Source organism: Acanthochromis polyacanthus, chromosome 5 (genome assembly GCF_021347895.1).
Source record: "Acanthochromis polyacanthus isolate Apoly-LR-REF ecotype Palm Island chromosome 5, KAUST_Apoly_ChrSc, whole genome shotgun sequence".
In the NCBI taxonomy this organism is placed as follows: Eukaryota; Metazoa; Chordata; class Actinopteri; family Pomacentridae; genus Acanthochromis; species Acanthochromis polyacanthus.
The window spans coordinates 24,586,682-24,605,171 of NC_067117.1; the positions used below are offsets into that span (position 1 = coordinate 24,586,682).

At 40.4% G+C, this 18,490-nt stretch overlaps 1 protein-coding gene across 1 annotated transcript in view; it reads right to left on the reverse strand.

Annotated features, from left to right (window-relative positions):
• itpr1b (inositol 1,4,5-trisphosphate receptor, type 1b) overlaps positions 1–18,490 on the reverse strand; it is an 88,253-nt gene that overhangs the window by 32,121 nt on the left and 37,642 nt on the right. Inside the window, 5 exon segments of the mRNA XM_051947784.1 lie at positions 4,471–4,655; positions 7,325–7,454; positions 8,264–8,311; positions 9,326–9,361; positions 17,090–17,125. Coding sequence (XP_051803744.1) covers positions 4,471–4,655; positions 7,325–7,454; positions 8,264–8,311; positions 9,326–9,361; positions 17,090–17,125 — 435 coding nt within the window.

Genomic DNA, 18,490 nt, shown 5'->3' on the forward strand with positions numbered 1-18,490 from the left:
ATTCCTTGTATTTGTATTTTCTGTGAAGTTTTACTGGAAAAGCTACGATCCCGGGTTACCTTGAAAACAATCAAATATACGCATTGGATGTGGAAAAAATGTACTTTACAAAGAGTGTTGTCTGGGTCCAGAACGTTCTGACCAGACAAATAAGTAGAAGGATCACTAAAATGGGTGGGTTTGCATGTGGTCAGCAGCAGATGCAGCAACTTACACAAGTCCAGACAACAACTTTGATACGAACCCCTTCGAACAATGCGTTTAACACCTGCTTCTCCTTATTAACTGCTGAGTCATTCTTTAAAGAAAATGGTCAGTCAGCCAATCAGCCTCAGCTTTTCCCCCTGAGGCAGATTAGCTCTCTATGTGTCCCACTATACAGCCATTAAGCCTCCTGGGAGCTGTGCTGATCCTGCTGCTGCCGTCATGTTCGGCGCAGCAGGTTTAAGTTGCCTCGTAATTCTGTCTCCTATTCTCCAGGATCAACATGGTGGCACAGCGGGGCCTCCTTTCTGATTATTCTGCACTTCTACTTTCTCTCCATTTCCCGTCAGCTGCCACCCCGGCTCCTGGCATAAACACGGGCCAGTTATGTAAGGCCTGTTTATACCACCAGCTCTCTCGTTCTTTTTATCCGTCTCCTGCCTTTGCAGCCTGACACCTTGGTGAGCGACAAAGCCATCTCTGTGCTTATTGGAGGGCTTCGGTTGCGCACTCTGCCACCGCCCAGCTGGCATCCACAGAGATCTACTCTTTGCTGCCTTGATGAGACTGGCAGATAGTAAGTTTAAATCAGAGCCAACTACACGTGAGTGGGTTTTCTCAGAATTCTGGAAGGGCAAACAGCCAAGCAAAAATGTATCAAGTGACAACTAAAATGAAACGCACTGATCTGACTAAAAAGGCGCACATGACAGGACTGAAATGAATAAACTTCCATAAACTGGGATGTAAAAACAAGAATCTCTTGCCCACTCTGTAGTTAAGAGAGCTGGCATGTTGATGGTGCCGATGCCTGGAAACTCACTTTGCAGAATCTTTTTAAAGCTTTCCAAGAGGTAGCTGTAAAGTGAACTTGAACTGAGCAGAGGTGGGGAGGTGGGGGGTAAATCATGCCCGGAAGGGGCTGAGGGTAGCGGCGTGCCACAACAAGCCTATCGAGTAAGAGCAGTGGCACCTGTTCGCTCCTGTGACAGTTGGGGATCTGAGGTCATGAAGCCAGTGTTGAGAAGATGGATGGTGGGCTGGGAGGAGCAGAGATTTTTACACTTCTTCACTTACATAACACATACAAGTGCACACTCTCTCTTTAAGGGCTGTTTTTGGAATAAGCTGTCTTGCCTCTAAGTATATCCTGCAGTGTATGTGCGTGTGTGCATGTGCTGATGGGGTGTACAGATGAGTATGCGGGAGTGCAGTTTCATGCGATGATACAGTGTGTTTGCAACGTGTCTACTTAAGTTACCCCAGAGTGCGCAGTATTTGCTTCTTATTACTAAATAACCTGGAGAGGGTGAGCATACGTGTCGTACAACATGTTACCTTGTCCATGGAGTCCATGTCCATGCAGACTTTGGTTATTTTTGGCAAGTTATGTAGGTCAATAACAACTGTTTGACATGTGTATGTAGCAAAGGATGAGTAGAGGATCATTTATTGTCAAATTTTTTCTTCTTAAAAGTCAAAATTTGCAAACAGGACAATAAATCATCCTAAAATTAATAGACATATTTAAATTTTTGTTGTCACTTTACAAGATCACAAGTGAAGAAATTGTTCTCACTACAGTTAACTATGCTGGGACTGCTATTACGTGACTGCTAGTAAGACTGCATGAGGGGGTCGGTTTTTACTGGTTTTAGCTTCACCCTTTGAATCATGACTGCATTTGAGTTATGATGTGTAAAGCAAACCACAAAAAGTTTCACGGTATCAGCAAATGCCTTACCAAGCAAATAAAAATAAGGCGTTAAATTCAGCTTTAAGTATTGAGATAGCATTGAAAATATTCCCTGTTCACTTATCATTGATTGCATATTAATGAGCTGCATTGATGACATCAGTGAGACTGATTCTTACTGCACAAGGTCAGCGGAAATCCGCACGGTTAGACACGTTTTCATGACTCAGTGAGTGGCATGCTGATTGAAATCTCTGGTTTATGAAACTACATTTTTAGCATTGACTAACATCATATGCACTCAGCCCAGGTGTCACTGTGACTGTTTCGGAAACCTAACGAAGGGTATTTTTAATTTTTTTTTTACACGTAACTGAAAAAGCAAGTCAAAAGTCTGAAAAAGCAAAAGCACAACCTAAATGTTAACACAGCTAAACTGAAGTTGTTGGACAACATGTTTGTAGCTATACAGGATGTCATCAGACAGTCCAACTAAATAAGAAAGGACTAAACATTGAGGTAATTCTGGGAGTCTTTAATATTCTTCACTTGGTGTTGCAGCATGTGGTGAGATGGCTAATTATGTTGTTCAACAGATAATCCTGGCTGGGGAAGAAAGTAGTGGTGGCTTGTTCAAAAACAAACAAACTGGAAAACAAGCTTTTAGGACTGATCTGACCCATTTCTTTTTGTGTTCACTAACACACTTACAATGTCCCTCTGGACTGCCACATCCAGTTCCAAGAGCACGGAGGCCTGGGCCCGGAATGAAATTTTTCAAAAGCCAACTTAGAACTTTCAATTTTCCTTGCCTCTTGCACTTGCTTTTCCCAGAAATTTTGTTGGCTTGGTTACAACTTCGGATTACCTTAAAAACAAACACGCAGACTGCTAGGAGAAATCTGTGGCCATGTTTTTGTCCTGCTTTTCATTTAGGCAACAAGAACTCTTCTGTCCTGAAAGGGGAGCAGGCAACCAATCGTTGTGTAAGACGGGGAAATGTGACGCATCTGCTGATATGTTGAAAATCACTCTGGACCATACGTAACTCTCCAACAAAGCTTACTTGTTCCTGTATCATGCCAAAGGAGCAGAAAAACACCTAACTTTATTTTCTAAGACAAGAAGCTCTTTTATAATAGTGTTCTTGTTAAAACCAATAAGTTTGTTTGCTTGTCAAGGTCAGTTTGAGTTTCTAACCAGCAAATGTAGGAAAATTTCTTGTCATCACAGGTGTCACAGGTAGACATTTACTGTAGATTCTCCATCATTGATGCAAATAACTTTATTACCATTTCCCTGCTTTGCAACATAAGCACACTGTGTTTAATTTGGAAAACCTGTGACTAACACAAGACAAAGGTCTTTACAATGGCTCAGAACAAACTAAAAACATCCACGCCCAGTTCAAAATGCATGCTACAATCAGCAGAATACACTGAAAGGCTTCATTATGCCCGAACCTCAAAAGGGTCATTTGGCACATGAAGTGACAGCTAAGTCAATAAGTTTGATGAGTGTATCTGCCCTATGGGAGGATTATAGGGAGCAGTGTTTCCTCAGGTAGCAGAGAATGTCTCAAATCCACGGGATCTCTCCTGAGGCCTCTGAGAGGTTGTGCCTTTTATTGCCCTCTTTTCACCAGCAAAGCATGACCCAGTTAGGAGTCTGATAGGAATGTTAGGAGGGCTGCAGCTCTGGGTGTGATTCACCCAGGCGGAGAGGCAGGCAGTACCTTATGTAACAGGAGTCATGTGAGCGTCTTTGTGTACACTTTGGGAAGTCAGGCCTTGTCAGGTAACGAACAGTACTATGCAAATAAGAGCCTATTATGCAATGGGCCTGTTTATGCAAGACAACACACAAGAGCACGCATGCACAAACCACAAAACCAGAATAAGCTGATAGATGCCTTACGTGCAGAATACACTCACACACTATGTGGCAAGAAAAAAATGCACACACAGACACACAGGCAACGCTGGAACAATGCAGTACCAAGCAGAGTGGCTCTCTCCCCTCTTAACCTGTGTTCTGTAAGGTTTGCAAGGAGTTACAGTTGCCTTAGCAACCCCTGGCTGCCTGTGGGAAGGTGATGACGTGTTTGGCTGCACAGTTTGGACCTTTCCCAGCAGACTACTGTTCCTCTTCCTTTCTGGTTCACGGACTGAGCTCACTTTCCCTTTTTTCACAACATAAAATGTCAATAAGTTCAAACATGTCAGGATGTTTTCTGCACCTCAGTGTGAAGTCTACCTCACAAAATATGACAAGACTGATACACTGACAACTGAGTATCTTTTCTTTTCCCTGACGACATCTTTGGTCCCTCTTTTTTTTCCTATTGACAGCAGTGTAGCAGATACACAGTGTTAACTCAAATTCTTGACCACAGCTTTGAACTCGGAGATAACATCTCCTTGTTGAGATTCTGCTCATGCCTCCCTAAAGGCAAGGCTTTTAGTACTCCTGTTTAATTGCAGGCTAGACGTGCAAGTGCTGAACCTTCACACCCACCTTCGGCTGCAGTGTTTGTGCTCTGTACTTTTGAACCCAGTAACCCCACTTACCTGGATGACCGTGTTTCCACCCTCCAGCAGTGCGATGGCTAACAATATGCTCTCCTGGAAGATCCGATCACTAGTGGCATTCATGATGAGGTCAATGACCAGATCAGAAGCTCCTTCTTTGTCCAGGTGGCACTGGACCTCTGCCAAACTCAGCTCCCCTCGACCTCCAACCCCCGAGCTGACAACTGGGGTCACAGAAGTGGAAATGATTATCTTCTACATTAATATTGATGCATTCACATTTCAGACAGGTTACATAATGGAACATGGGTCACAATGTATTATCATATTCGATTATCAAATGCATAATTTGATGTCAAACTTTATGCAGCTTGATGGATGTCTTTATCTAGATCCTAATTGAAAAATAAATGAGTGCAAAATGTTAATTGTAGAAATGCGCCAAGTTAGCTTAGCTAACAAAGACAGCAGGACACTAAACATGATGGCTGGGAGGTATTAGTGGTTGTACAATACCAATATTTCACGAGTACGGTGGTCAATATAAAAAAAGCGTCATCTTTTGCTTTTCTGCATCTAGCAAAATTCAATAATCATAACTAATGAGACCCACAACTGAAGAACTTAAATGAGCATTTGCATTATCTTTGTTGTAGCAGATCAGTGCTCCATCTATACACCGTTTGTTTAATTTAAAAAAAAAAAATGTATCATGGAAAACAATCCATTAATTGTCAAACTTAGGAAACCAAACGTAAAAAGTGCCATTTAATCAGGACAAAATCAAACTTCTGCAACTCAATAGCTGTATTTGCACATGGCAAGTATTACCCCCATAGTAATTTGCAATAATTGCAGAAGTCGTCTGTGATTTTAATCCCATTCATATCTGCCAGGTCTGTAATTTGTAAAGAAAGTTTTGTTTTCTTTGCAAAAAATTACAGCGGCTGCAATGGAAATTTGAAGATAAAACACAGGAAGCTCATGTTGCTACATGGCATGGACAACTATTCTCACAAAAGGACAGCCAAAAAACAATTACAAGATTAAAATCTCAAAGAAGGATGAGATGGTTGCAACCTTCTGCCGTCTGTCAATCGTCTCAACAGTTATTATGTGGCAACCTATAAATAGCATTATGTCTGTGAATAATGCCAGCGAATTCCGGTATAACACAGACATGGGTTATTCTGTGTGAATGCACCACATGAAACCTAGGTGTGGGAAAGTCATTCTGAAATCACACACGGTCACAGGTACTCCAGTCTCAAAAGAGCTATAGACTAGTTCAGTTTTGTCCAGAGTTGTTAAAATTTTCAATAAAACAAAGCCATAAGAAAAACCTGAGAAATGCTATGAATATGTTATAATGATACCTATGGTGGCTTTCATTAAAAAGGGTTGTTTAGATCAGGTTTATGTAAGATGCTGTCTGGTTAAGAGAAGGCTATGATGGATACATTGAGCAACCTGTGCCTGTGCTTCTTATACACCCACTGCAAATCATTAATAACACAACATTACATGCATCTCTAATCCCTGAAGGTCCTTTAACTCCTACTGCTACTGCCACTGCTGGCGACCACAGCCAGCCAGGGAAGAATTGGTGAGATTACGGCACCCATCAGAGCCATCGCTGGCTGGCAAGCCACTGAATCAACAACACATCTCATTCTAGATGGAGCTTGGCTCTCTGGTCGCCTGGCAACAACACGGCCGGCGTTATGCTGAGGTGAAGAGCCACTATGCTCAGTGACAGGGCCGAGGTCCAAGGGCTTAATGGTGTACAAGGCCACGACTGTGAATAAGATCTATTTTTTTTCTCTGTTCTAAGGTATTACAGACGAAATATGAGTCATCTCTGTGGTGAGAGACAGAGCGACTCACTGGAATAAATAAATGTCACTTACAAACTATCTATCAGATTTGTGAATGTCAGTCTCAAGTGAGCAAAGATTGAGAAAAGGAAGGATGGCAACATCGCTTTGGTTTGTAATAGCAACTGTTTTCTGTTACGGACTGCAAATGTGCAAATTGTGAAGACAGCACATACACAAAATATGTGTGCCCGACCCACGCTGTGTGTAATGCTACCCACTGGAAACTGTTGGTGACGTCTGACACTGGCTTTTCTTTAGAATCTGTGTAAGTAACAGGCAAACATTTCCAGCACAACAGAAACTTAAAACAATCTAATATCTGATTGGGAAGAGTTCATGAATAAATTTATCATATAAAAACAAATCCTAGATAATAAATAGGTAAACAGGGAAAGATTTTTTTGTGTAAAATTCAGTTCCAATTATTCCACACCATACTGGCATGTATGATCAGTCTGACTAGATTATCATGACATCGCAAAACTTACCAACTACAAAGATTTTTTCTAACTTATGCTAAAAACACATAAGCATTCTGGCAAAATCCAAAACAGATTTTTAAATACTGCTGGTGAATCTTATCCTTAAACTGATTTATAATTTGCAGCGGTCAAAACATTCCCTTCGGCGTGAAGGCAGCTAAAAAAATCCCAAAGCTTCGCAGAACTCACCAGAAGATTATTTCCTGACTGGCTGCTGCAACCATACAATACAACCATTTATGTAGGTTCTTTCATTTCGTTCTAGCTTTTGTAACATTTGAATTGGATGACTAAAGTTGAAAGGCTTCCTTCCTTTTTAAGAACAAAACTAATCTGTTCCTGGATGCTGCATACTCGGAAGCGTCACGTAAATCAAATTATTTTTATTTTGATCTAGTTTTTTGCACATTGTGTCGAGTCTGATGCAGCACTGACCCAGTTTCCCCAGCTTAATCATTTCAAAGTCATCTTACCTTATCTCTACGAGCATAATCATACTGATACAAAGGTACAGTGTTGTCACACACACACCTGTAGGTGATTTTCCCTGCGATCCAGATGTAAGAGGCCCGTTGCTGAAGGCTGTGAGGCTATCTCTCCTCGGGCCAGATTTGATGTTCCCATAGTATCGATTGACCAAAATCTGCCGCAGAGCCTCGCCCTAGCAGGAAAGAAAGATGTTAGGTGATGCAGTCCAGTTCCTGTTCTTACAGATGGAGCTGGAACCCAAAGTTACAATGACATTGATGTAGAACTTTCACGAATAGTTTAACATCATGTGCTCTATGTTGAGGGTTTTTCTAATTGGAATGCATTTATAAAAACCCTCAACACAGAACACACAAGTTTCCAAAGATATACATAATAAACAATAAAAATAAGAAATTATTTTTTGAAATCTTCATTATCACCTCTTAAGATTACAATTGCTTTACTTGAAAGTGTTTTATATTTTTCATCCAATTTTGGTCACTTATGAGTCTAATGAAATAGTTGTACCACAGAGAAATTTTGTATAAATTAAAATAAAGACACACAAAGGAAAAGCTACAAGTGTCTGAGTAATAAAGGCATTGCTTCATCAGATGTATATTTTGGAAGAACAAACAAACACACACAGTCTTCTTATTTGACCTCTGCCCTTCGACCTCAGTGACCAGTGATCAAAGGTGACCTCTCACATCTCAACTAATGCAGATATTCACAGCTGCTCTATGTTGGTTTGGTGTAAATCACAGCTGCACTGTCAACTACATGATCCCTTTTGTGGCAAACACGTCACCAGCCATCAAAGAAGAGATGGAAAACCAAAGTGAACGTCCTCCTGTTGATGTCCCTCACAGGTTACATATCGTATAACTGACGGGGGAGTGAGTGAGTGCCATGCTGTGGAAGCAGTCAGTCAGTTGTCGACCATCAATAAGGACGGAGGCCTGCACCAGACCACAGCAAACCAAACTCTTTACCTACCCTCCTTTGATCCTCCAGTTGCTTCAGTGGCTGGTTGGGATCAAGCTCCTTTAAGGTGAGGTGAGTTAGCAGAAAGCATTAAAATAAGAAAAATAATTAAATAAAAAATAATTAGAAAACAAAACAGGGTGTTAATACAGTGCAAATTAGTTACTTTAATATCATGCAGGAAATTTGGTGCAAATTTGATCGTGCAGTTAAGAGGGAAGTGGTTGTGTTGGGGAGGACGTGAGGTCGAGTCAAAGTCATGCAAAGCTTCATGCAAGGGAGGACTGATTTTTTTCGAGAGCATCTACAGAACAATTAATTTTACTGCTTGTTCGAAACATCTAAAATTTCATATCGCCACCAGGCTCTGCCGAGTCAAACGCCCACCGTCCAACATGGGTAATTTTAAGCTTTGCACTCTTTGGCATGCGGTGACTCCCTCATTACTTTATGCTCACAGCGGCAATAGTCCCTAAATTATTTACATAAGAGGACGACAAGTTGCCGGAGGGGGAGAAACACAAGCCATGAGCAAGAGAGGGGAAGAAAAAATAAAAAGAGTAGGGGTTACATAATGGAGCTGTGAGCTACTGACACACACTGTAAGCACCAATCTGGCATGGAAAAACACCTCAGCCATGACTTCAACCCCCCACCCCCCACTCCCTCACCATCGCCATCATCCCAATAAAAATAAAAATAAAAAAAAAGGTCAGGAAATTGGACTTTGCTCAAAAACCAAAGAGCTGGAAGGAAAGACGAACGAGAGGCAGGAAGGACGGCGAAAGGGAGGGAGGCAGGGATGGATGAGTGAAGAAGTGGGAGGCGGTGTGCAAACAAGGGCACACATGTAGCATAATAGTTCCACAGAGGCAGCATCGATGGGGGGTGATGCATGAAGGAGCCATCGAAAGAGGAAATGCATAACGGTGGGTCAGGACTCTTATCCGTTCAGATAAAGACATGTTAAACACCGAGCACAAATATAGTGGAATGGAGTTAGTGCATGATAATCTGTGATCAACGGTGACCCCATATTAGCGGACAGCGGGCCAATATGGATCTTAAACACACCTCAGCAGGGACATCAGGCTCTGGTGGAGGAGCCAGCTAATTCGGAAATAAAAGGATGGTGTTAGTTAAGGTTAGAAGGTGTTGAATTAGTCGTGTTGCTTCTGCCTCCCTAAAAACTCTATCTAGTCACCTTCTCATCCCTAAAGGCTGCTACTTACTGATGCATCTGTCTGTATCTAGCATTCTACCAAGAGCATGCACAGCTGGACATCATCAATGTGTGTGACTTAAAGAGCCAGAGGCAGAGAGAAAGCAGACAAGGAATGCTGTGGTGATTTGTTAAAATGTGTGTCTCATGTTATTAGTTTCATGGGGCTAGCCTGATGACACAGCACGGACGACAAGCAGCATTAACCTGATGCAGCAAGAAAGCAGAAGCTCTGTGTACTAAATAAAAAAAGAGAAAAAAACTTCTATGTCTTCACTAAACCATAGACGGCAGACTTAAATGCAGCACTGCGGTGTCTTTAGTATTCTGTGGTTCCCTTTTAACCTCCTGCAGCAAAGTGTTGCTGCCTATCCCCTGCATGACACTGCATTTAGTTTAAAAAGCAACAAGGAAAATACAACAGAAAGTTAAATATGCACACTCATTTGAGTACCAATGTGCACATTTGTATTCATAGCTATTTTACAAACGACACACAAGAATTATTTGTAATCCAGCAGCTATTCAACCTGTTTGATCATAGCAAGACAATACAGTTCAGTTTAACCACCGACACACTGCTGCTAATGGAAAGTTTTTGAACAAAAAGGATACAACAGTGTAATTTAAAAAAAAAAATCCTTGGTCATTAAATAACATATGATTTAGCAGCAGAATTCATTATGTCTGAACAGTAAATGTTGACTTTTATAGACAGAGGTGCAGTAAATTGCAAAAACAACTCATTTTCAGTAAATATTCAAAATTAATGGAACCAACAAGACAAAATCCATAGAAAAAATTGCTAGAAGTAAATCAATTGAAGTGGTTTGTTGTGTAGCTTTATTACTGCGAGCAAAGTACAATAAATGTAAATGGATTAAGATTATAATTCACAAAAATCGATTTTCCAAGCTAGTAATAAAATATGAATTAAATGATTTGATAGTTTCTTGGAACAATAATAGAAAGTTAATTCAGGACTACATATTCTAAATGAATTAAGACAGAAATACATTTAATTTGATTATAGCCTATAGTGTACAGAGACATTCATATTCCAGCTGTTTCAGTTAGCAACATCTCATTGAAATTACAAACAATATAAAAAATATCTATACACCCGCACACAAAGCCTCACTGCAAAGAGGGCAGCAAATGTCAGACACTAAATAACAAACATGCAAGCTAACACGGGCATTTGTCTCCCTCTGTTACTCAGTCATGCTGTTTAATGCTGATTAATTGTGCAACTGGACAGGAATTTCCCTCTATCAAGCCTCCTCTAGCGTCAACACATTGATTTCCACAGAAAAATGGTGATGCATCAAGCATGCAGCCGAAGCTATATTCAGCATCCATCACGGAGATCTTCTAATTTAGCACAAAATTTAACCGCCGTTTTGGTCAGTGGAACACAATTACTGTCATCTGTGTAATTTGACCTTGTTTGCTGTGTTAAATACTGTTAAGAGCTCAACTGTCACTTTTTTTTTGTCAGGTGGAAAAAGATGTGTCATGTGAACGGCTTGACCCCATAATTGCCAGCATCGGTTCCACTTGCGATATTTCCCAGAATATGTGATAAAATCTCAGCAGAGGTAACGCCAGACAATTAAACACAATGAGCTTCGGGGCATTTGGAGATACAGTGGCAGTCACACGATCTCAACGACCAAGAAAATGTGTTGTATCTTCTCTGGAAGGGCTGCCAGTAATCAAGCTATTTCTCGACTTAGAATAACACAGCTAAAAGCCTCAACTAATTTCCCCAAAATATAGTGAGCACTGCTTTCTCTACTCTCACCGGGAAGTCACACAAGTAAAGTCAAAGAAAGCCTTTGGGGTGTAGCAGTCTACAGAAAACTGGCCCAGTAACGGAGGCAGACCTCAAACAATCTACAGGTGCAATTTTGGCTTAAGTTCCCATTCACCACCCAAAGTAAATCCTTAATTTTCCCATGACCCTCCTTGTTTGCTCTGTGATGTCTAATTTGAGGTGCACCACTTGCTACTGTCTCCTGGAAGATGTGTCTGCTGCACTTTTATTGCCAATTACCACTGAAGGTCACACATCAGTGGAGAGTTTAAAATTCCAGGAAAACAGAGGGGGAAAAAAAAGGAAAAAAAAAAATGTTGGCTCTTATGTAACGGCTGCCTCAGAGCTGGCTGGAGCCCAAGAATCGTGCAGCATTAAGTTAAGGAAACTGGGACAGCGCTGTGTGTTGCTCAGAAACGTCCGCAGCTCCCCCTGTTGAGGAAAGAAAAACACAGCAGCCAGGATTCTCCAGATATTCACCTACGGTGGCAAAGCAGAAGGATAAACGAGGACATGAGATCTGAGGCAGTTTGGCAGAGGTAATGATGGGAGTGGCACTTAAAGTAAAGAGAAGACTGCAAGAGTTGAAAGCATGGCTGAAAAAGTAAAGGCGGGTTAGACAAAACAAGAATGTTTGCGAAAGGACTGACAGAGATGTGGTGAGAAAAATGCCCCCCAAATGGAGGAAACAGTAATCTAGAAAGCTCAAAGTAAACAAAGAGTAATTGGTCGGGATAATGAAAAGACTATGATGGGCTGAAACAGCACAAAACTTGATAAACAAGTGCACACAGAGAGATCTGCACGCTCTTCTTGCAGAGAATTTTCCCCTTATATAACCTTCACTTCACATATATGTTACATACTTGGTGAACCAGAATAAGACAGACATCATCTCAATCAAAGACACGTAAAGGAAACACAAACACATGAAGCATGATATGATCAGGCCTGACAATGAGTCTAGCAGGCTGGTCTAGTCTTGTTTTCCCCCGCCTTGCATTTTATCACGTTTCTATTTCTGGCAGAGTGAGATAACCTCTTGCTAATGGCTGAAAAGTCATTCCACTTTATCCCGCTCTCTCATCACCCTCACTGGATATGCAAAATCCAGCCCACAGACTGGGCATGCAGCAACAAGAAGCACGGTGGAGTCTGTCAGACAGTAGTGAAACTGACAGCCGCGCTCATTCCCAGAGATCTTTGGGTGAGTGTTTTTTTGGAGGGGTGTCGGGGTAGGTCAGGGAGCAGCAGCAGGCTAAACACTTGGGTTACATAACCGCTATAATGGCAGTTTATCTTGCTGCTGCAGAGGGGAAGTTGGGGTTTTGGCCTGCCTGATCTTCCTGCCATTCGTCTGAATATCCACAGACGGTGCTGCCCGCCTTCGGCCAGGGCGCTGCATGCTACTGTTAATGTGAAGTGTGTGCATGAGTGAGTGACACGCAGCATGTGCTGGTGGGTGAAGGGAGTATGTGCACATTCTTAAGATAGTGCATAAGGGAGGAGCTGATGAGACAAAGTGCTGCTCTGTGAGAACAGCCTCGTTTTTGTGGAAGCCGGGGATTTCCATTGCTTCAGTACCAAGCGGCGTGCACGAGGAGGGAGGGAAAGAGGGAAAATAAAACAGAGACACAACAGAGAAACTGAGAGCATGAAGCTTCCTGGTAACTCTGGAAAGACCCTTTCCGACAATTTCTCCATTTCCCCGCCCATCATCTTATTCACTTCCCCTGCACTCACCACATTCTTTATTAAGTGACTATTGTATCACTGGCCTGTTTTTCCCCCCTCAGTGTTTTTTTCCTGCTGGAACAGATTCGTCTTCTCTTGCGATGTGCAGTTTCACTTTTGATCAACTTAAGGACTTTGAGAGAAGCTACCAAGTAGGTCAAATATTTAATATGAGATCCCATGACAGGGGCAAGTTCCTGTCTACTGACATCTGAACTCACTATTATCTATAAAAAAAGCCACAGAAACAAGCCAAAAACTGGATGTTGAGTTTTCACTCGTTTATCAAACCTTTATTCACAGTCAAGAATCAACTTTTTTTTTATTACTAATAACATAGTTTGATTCACTAGATGTAGATTTTGGGTATAAGTTTGCTATTGGAAGCACTTTGAATGTGACTTTTTCTTCCCTTTCCACAAATTCACATTCTAGTTTTTTCAAAACCCTTTCACTCTGGGCAACTACAACTAAGCTTCAAGTTTAGCTAAGAATTTAGATCATGTAGTAAGGCAACCCTGGTAGCTCTTTGTCAGTGAATTAATTTTTCTAATGACAGTGTTAACCTCCTGTGTAAATGTTTCACCAAAACAGCTCCCTTGCCAGTATTTTAAGACGGTACCATCTCTGCGTCCTGGGCTTAGCAGGACCTAAGATGACTTTGACTGGTTTAAAGAAATACAAACAATCCAGTGGTTTTTACCTGAATTAATATAGCTAAATGATAATGCTGTGCAGTCAATGTGAGACTACTGAAAACATGGATTAGAAGTCCTGATGAAGACTTTTTGATATGGTTCCACAAAAAATAACAAATTTTGCCATAAGTTAAGATTGTTGTGTCAGTTTTTTTACATGAATTTGTAGATTCATTACTAAATAAAGCAACAAAGTGTTTTACAAATGTAAAAAAAAAACACACACATTAAGACAAGGAAAAATAGATCATTTAAAAAGAAAAGCAAAGCTTTAAAAAGTAAAAATGCCATGACTTGACCTAGGTATAAAAACATATTCTTGATTAATGTAAGTTTTAATTTTAAAATGAATCAGTCACATTAACCCAGACTCAAGGTGTTTATTACAGTGGTAATAAAATGAGTTACTAAAACAGCCAAAAGACTCTGGAAAACTTTCATGCCATGCTATGGCACATAAGGAAGCCAAACCATATGGTACCTTTAAATGTATCAATAAAGTTTTGAAACTGATCGTAAAAGTCACACACAGCTGTGATTAGAGCCAAGACTGAGGATAACGTGTTCTTGCCTTCTAGAAACGGTCAAAAGATGAGCAGCTGACTTCAGAGAGCTACAGGTGGGTGGACAGACATCTGGCATGAATAAAGAAAGCTGTAACAGTTCATGAGAAGAGGAAACAAAAGCCTGGACTTTTTGACTATAAAAGATTCGGGGATGTTGGAAGATATTTGGATCTGTTGATAGGAAACTACAAAGACAAAATCCACCAGTAGTTATAAGAATTGTCTGTTAAAAAAATATCCTGCAGAACACACTTAAAAAAAAAAACATTAGAGATAAGCTAAATGCTTCATAAACAAAATCCCTCACAAGCTATAGATTTGGCCTTTCCCATAATATTAGTCAGGAGTGGCATTTGAAACAGGCGTAACTGTAAAGACACTCAGAATCCCTGTGACTGTCAGTCGTTAACAGAAAGGAGAAGCCTGTTTTGTCCTCTTCTTTAAAGGCCACAAGTCAGGACCGCCACACACAGTTCAACCCCGTGTAAAGAGCCCGTTAGATGGAGTATCCCCAGCTATATATACACTCACACCTGCTCTAATGGTAGCAAAAGGCTTAGAGTGAAAATATGCTCCCTTGCCACCATCCATCATTGGGGGACATGCAGACTGAGCGACCGGAAACATAGAAAGAGCTCTATGATGTAACGCAGTGTAACACAATAACCTAAATAAATACCTTGTCCAGTTTTTATGGAGCCTACTTAGCTGTCTGTGTGTTGACTTTGTATGGTTGTGGAGTTGGACCACCACTGCACCAGTGGAGACACAGAGAACACATCCTTTGTATTTATTCTGATCATAAAATTCTAACTACTTCTGGACTAAATTAAAGAGAAAGAAATGTAATATCCGGAATGTGTGCCAATCTAATTAAATATATTAAAGATAAAATATCTAATTAGGCTGCATGATATTGGAAAAACTGTTCTTCTGCAGTACATATTGAGATGTAAAAATACCAGAATATTCCCCAGATAACTTGAATAACCGCATTTGTGGTGATTTTGAAGCACTGATTTAACGGTATTATGGAGGATGGTTGTTTTTTTTTAAATTTGTCTGATTCACATAAAATGAATATACTGACCTTTAGTGGACTTTAGTGGAAAAAAACAAAAAAAAACCAAAAATAACTGTGGACATGGCAGGACCTGAAAAACATCAGCCAATCAACGCGCTCGGACCGAGGCGTTTGGTTTGCTCCCTTTCCTGTCAATCAAAAATCTTCCGGCTCAGGCCTAGTTACGTAGATTACGTACGCCTTGGACTTACGTTTTTTCTGTATGTGTTGCTTTGGTATAGCTTCGTAGTTAGCTGGCGACTTGTTTTGCTCATCTTTTTTTTTACATAATGGCAGATAAAGATCCAGGGGACCCAGCCGTAAAAGACAACTTCACGAGTCCTACGCAAGTTTCTGGAGGGGGGCGTTTCTTCGTAAATGTTAAGAGGGGGGAGGTTAGAGGGGGGTGAGGGAGAGGTTGTATGTGCGCATGCGCATGCTACGTTCAAAGTCGTAGGAAATTAAATCTCCTCTAATGCCTTTAAATAGTCAAACAAACCAGCCACGTTGCTTTGCTTTGGCAACAACTGCAAGGTGCTTCTGGCAGAATAACACCTTTTCTGCGGCTGAAATATTTCCGATGTTGCATTTCTTTTGAGACCAACTCTTCAGTTCCGGTGTTTTTCTTCTGTTCCTCGCTCATTTCACTGTCTGTAAATCAACAAACTTTGTCTTTTAAGTGAAGCTGTCAATCTGAGCATCCTTTAGTCTGAGTAAATTTAGTTTTGTCAAAGAGTCTCTTAAAAAAATAAGAACTGTATGAGTTGTTTTTTTATATCAAGCAGTAAATAAAATTATAGCAAGATGTATTTGAGTTAAGTTGCTTTTCTTCACATTACATTTACTGTGACTATAGAGATGATGCCAATATATTGTGAAGCCCTGTGTTATACAGTTCTCAGCTTTATACAGAACGTGTGCGATTACATATAAATGCAATCCAGTGTCACAACATCCAGGATAAAAGCCTCAAACATGGGTGTTACTTGGTAGAAACAATAATTTAAACATATTGGATTCTGTTTTTTCTGGTCATTCAGTGTACACAGCCTCCTCATTCAATGACCCCCCTGTTTGGTTGTTTTCTCCTCCTGCAATTTCATTCATCTGTATTTGTCCATATCAGATTCAGATCAAGACAGTTAGAATACAGAAAATTAGATGGCTGAGAGGGGTGCAAATATGAACAGACAATGAATGTCAATTTTAAAAAGAAAAGATTACAAGAGATTTTTCTAGTATGAAAAATATGTGTTTGAGTTTAGATAAAAACTACTAATAATCCCCCTTTCACAGAATTGGTACACTAGGAACCCACACAGACAGTGAGAAAAGGCTTCAGCTGCCTAAAACTGCTGTTATAGTCAAGTTGCACAGCTGTCAAATGGAGCCAATAAAAGCAGTAACAGTGATACGTCGAAAATCACCTACAATCACTCAGGACTGTGCATTTCTTCTTAAACCTCGTTTGGTAAAAAAGTGAACTCCAACACACTCCAGCAAATACATACACCACCATGTACAGGCACAACAGACAAGCATTTTGCATAATGTGAGCTAGACATGTTAGCAGTATGCTACATTTCTACATGGACATCTCTAAACACAGCATGGATTAAGCTGCCGACACAGATGGGATTTTGCTGCTAGAAGGTCTACTTGGAGCACAAGCACGTCTACGTTGTTAGTGGGAGACAAATCAAATGGACATCACAATAGTAAGTAAAATGATCAACCTCAGCCACATCCATTTCATCATCAAAGGCAATCAGCTGCAAGAGAAGAAGTATAAGGGGCAGAGAGTTAGTAGAGGCAGATTAGTGAGTTAAAGCTCCGTCATGTCAAGTGTGCAAATGTTAAGCTCGTTGCAAACTCTCACACACGCAGCAAGTTAGTGAAAAAACAGTGGAAGGACAGAATGTAAAAGCTCAAAAACAGAAGGAAGGCATCATAGTAGAAACAAACCTGCACCATCATGTTTCATTGTTTTAGAACACTGAAGCACTGATGATATTAAGCTTGTCGGATCAACAGAAAGAGTTAGTGTTATGAGAAGTTTTTTGCCTTTCTTTGTTTAGCTTTGCACATATTTATTAATGCCTTCTGTCAAACACTAGCTGAGGAGTTCTGTGAGTGAACTCCATGAGATCAGAGGTTTTCACTTTGCCTAAAGCTGAATCAAAAGTCGTAAAATACACAGTATAATATCTCAGACATGGAATCATATAAATCTTATCTTTATAGCCTTCTTCAATAGTGCCTTTCTCACTTGTGTAGGTTTAGTGATCAGAGCCTCAACACATCTTTAACCTAAAATGATTTGCAACAAACATACACATTCATATATTTTAAATCTCATATGTGACTTATAAAACTTACTACACAATTCAGCTGATTAATTAAAAAAAAAATCATCTTTTGTGATTTGAGGTTGCTAAAGGATAAAACATCCAGTCAGTCCATGCAGGTGGATTCTCTTACAAGAAATATACATCAAGTTGAAGATAGAATACAAGCATCTGTCAACCTCCACTTAACTTTACAACAACCCTTTTCTGAACTTCTGTAAAAACAGACAAACATGTGAAACTCATTTTAAAGTGGGCTGAATCTGTGGTAATATGCAAAACAGACCGATAAAGTAATAAAGCAGCTGGAATATACCAACAAAAACCATTAAAGACACATTTTTGCTCTCCTATTGAATTATTGAGTTAGACTTTACATTATATTGACTATGTGGACTGAATTTGGCCTGAAAGCAAACGCTCTAAAATATTCTACCTCTATAAATGAAGTGAGAAGTGCTTTCTGTGTTTGTCACAGTTATCGACCATTCCGCATTTTTGTCTGTAAAGCAGAACAAAAACTAAGTTCCCTGGTTTTGAACTCACCACATGTGGATAATAATCTTTTATTTGTTGAAGTGCCTTCCAATCAGCAACTGGAGTCAAAACATAAAGGCCGATTTATTTTATGTTTTTCCTGGTTCCCACAGCTGCCCTGACCAAGCTGCAGGAGTTACTAGTAAAATGATGAGATGTGATCCCGCACTCGCCTTCCACCTGTGATCAATAGCACAAATGGCTAAAACATGAGTACCATCTCTGAAGAACTGAACTAACATCCCTGCAGTA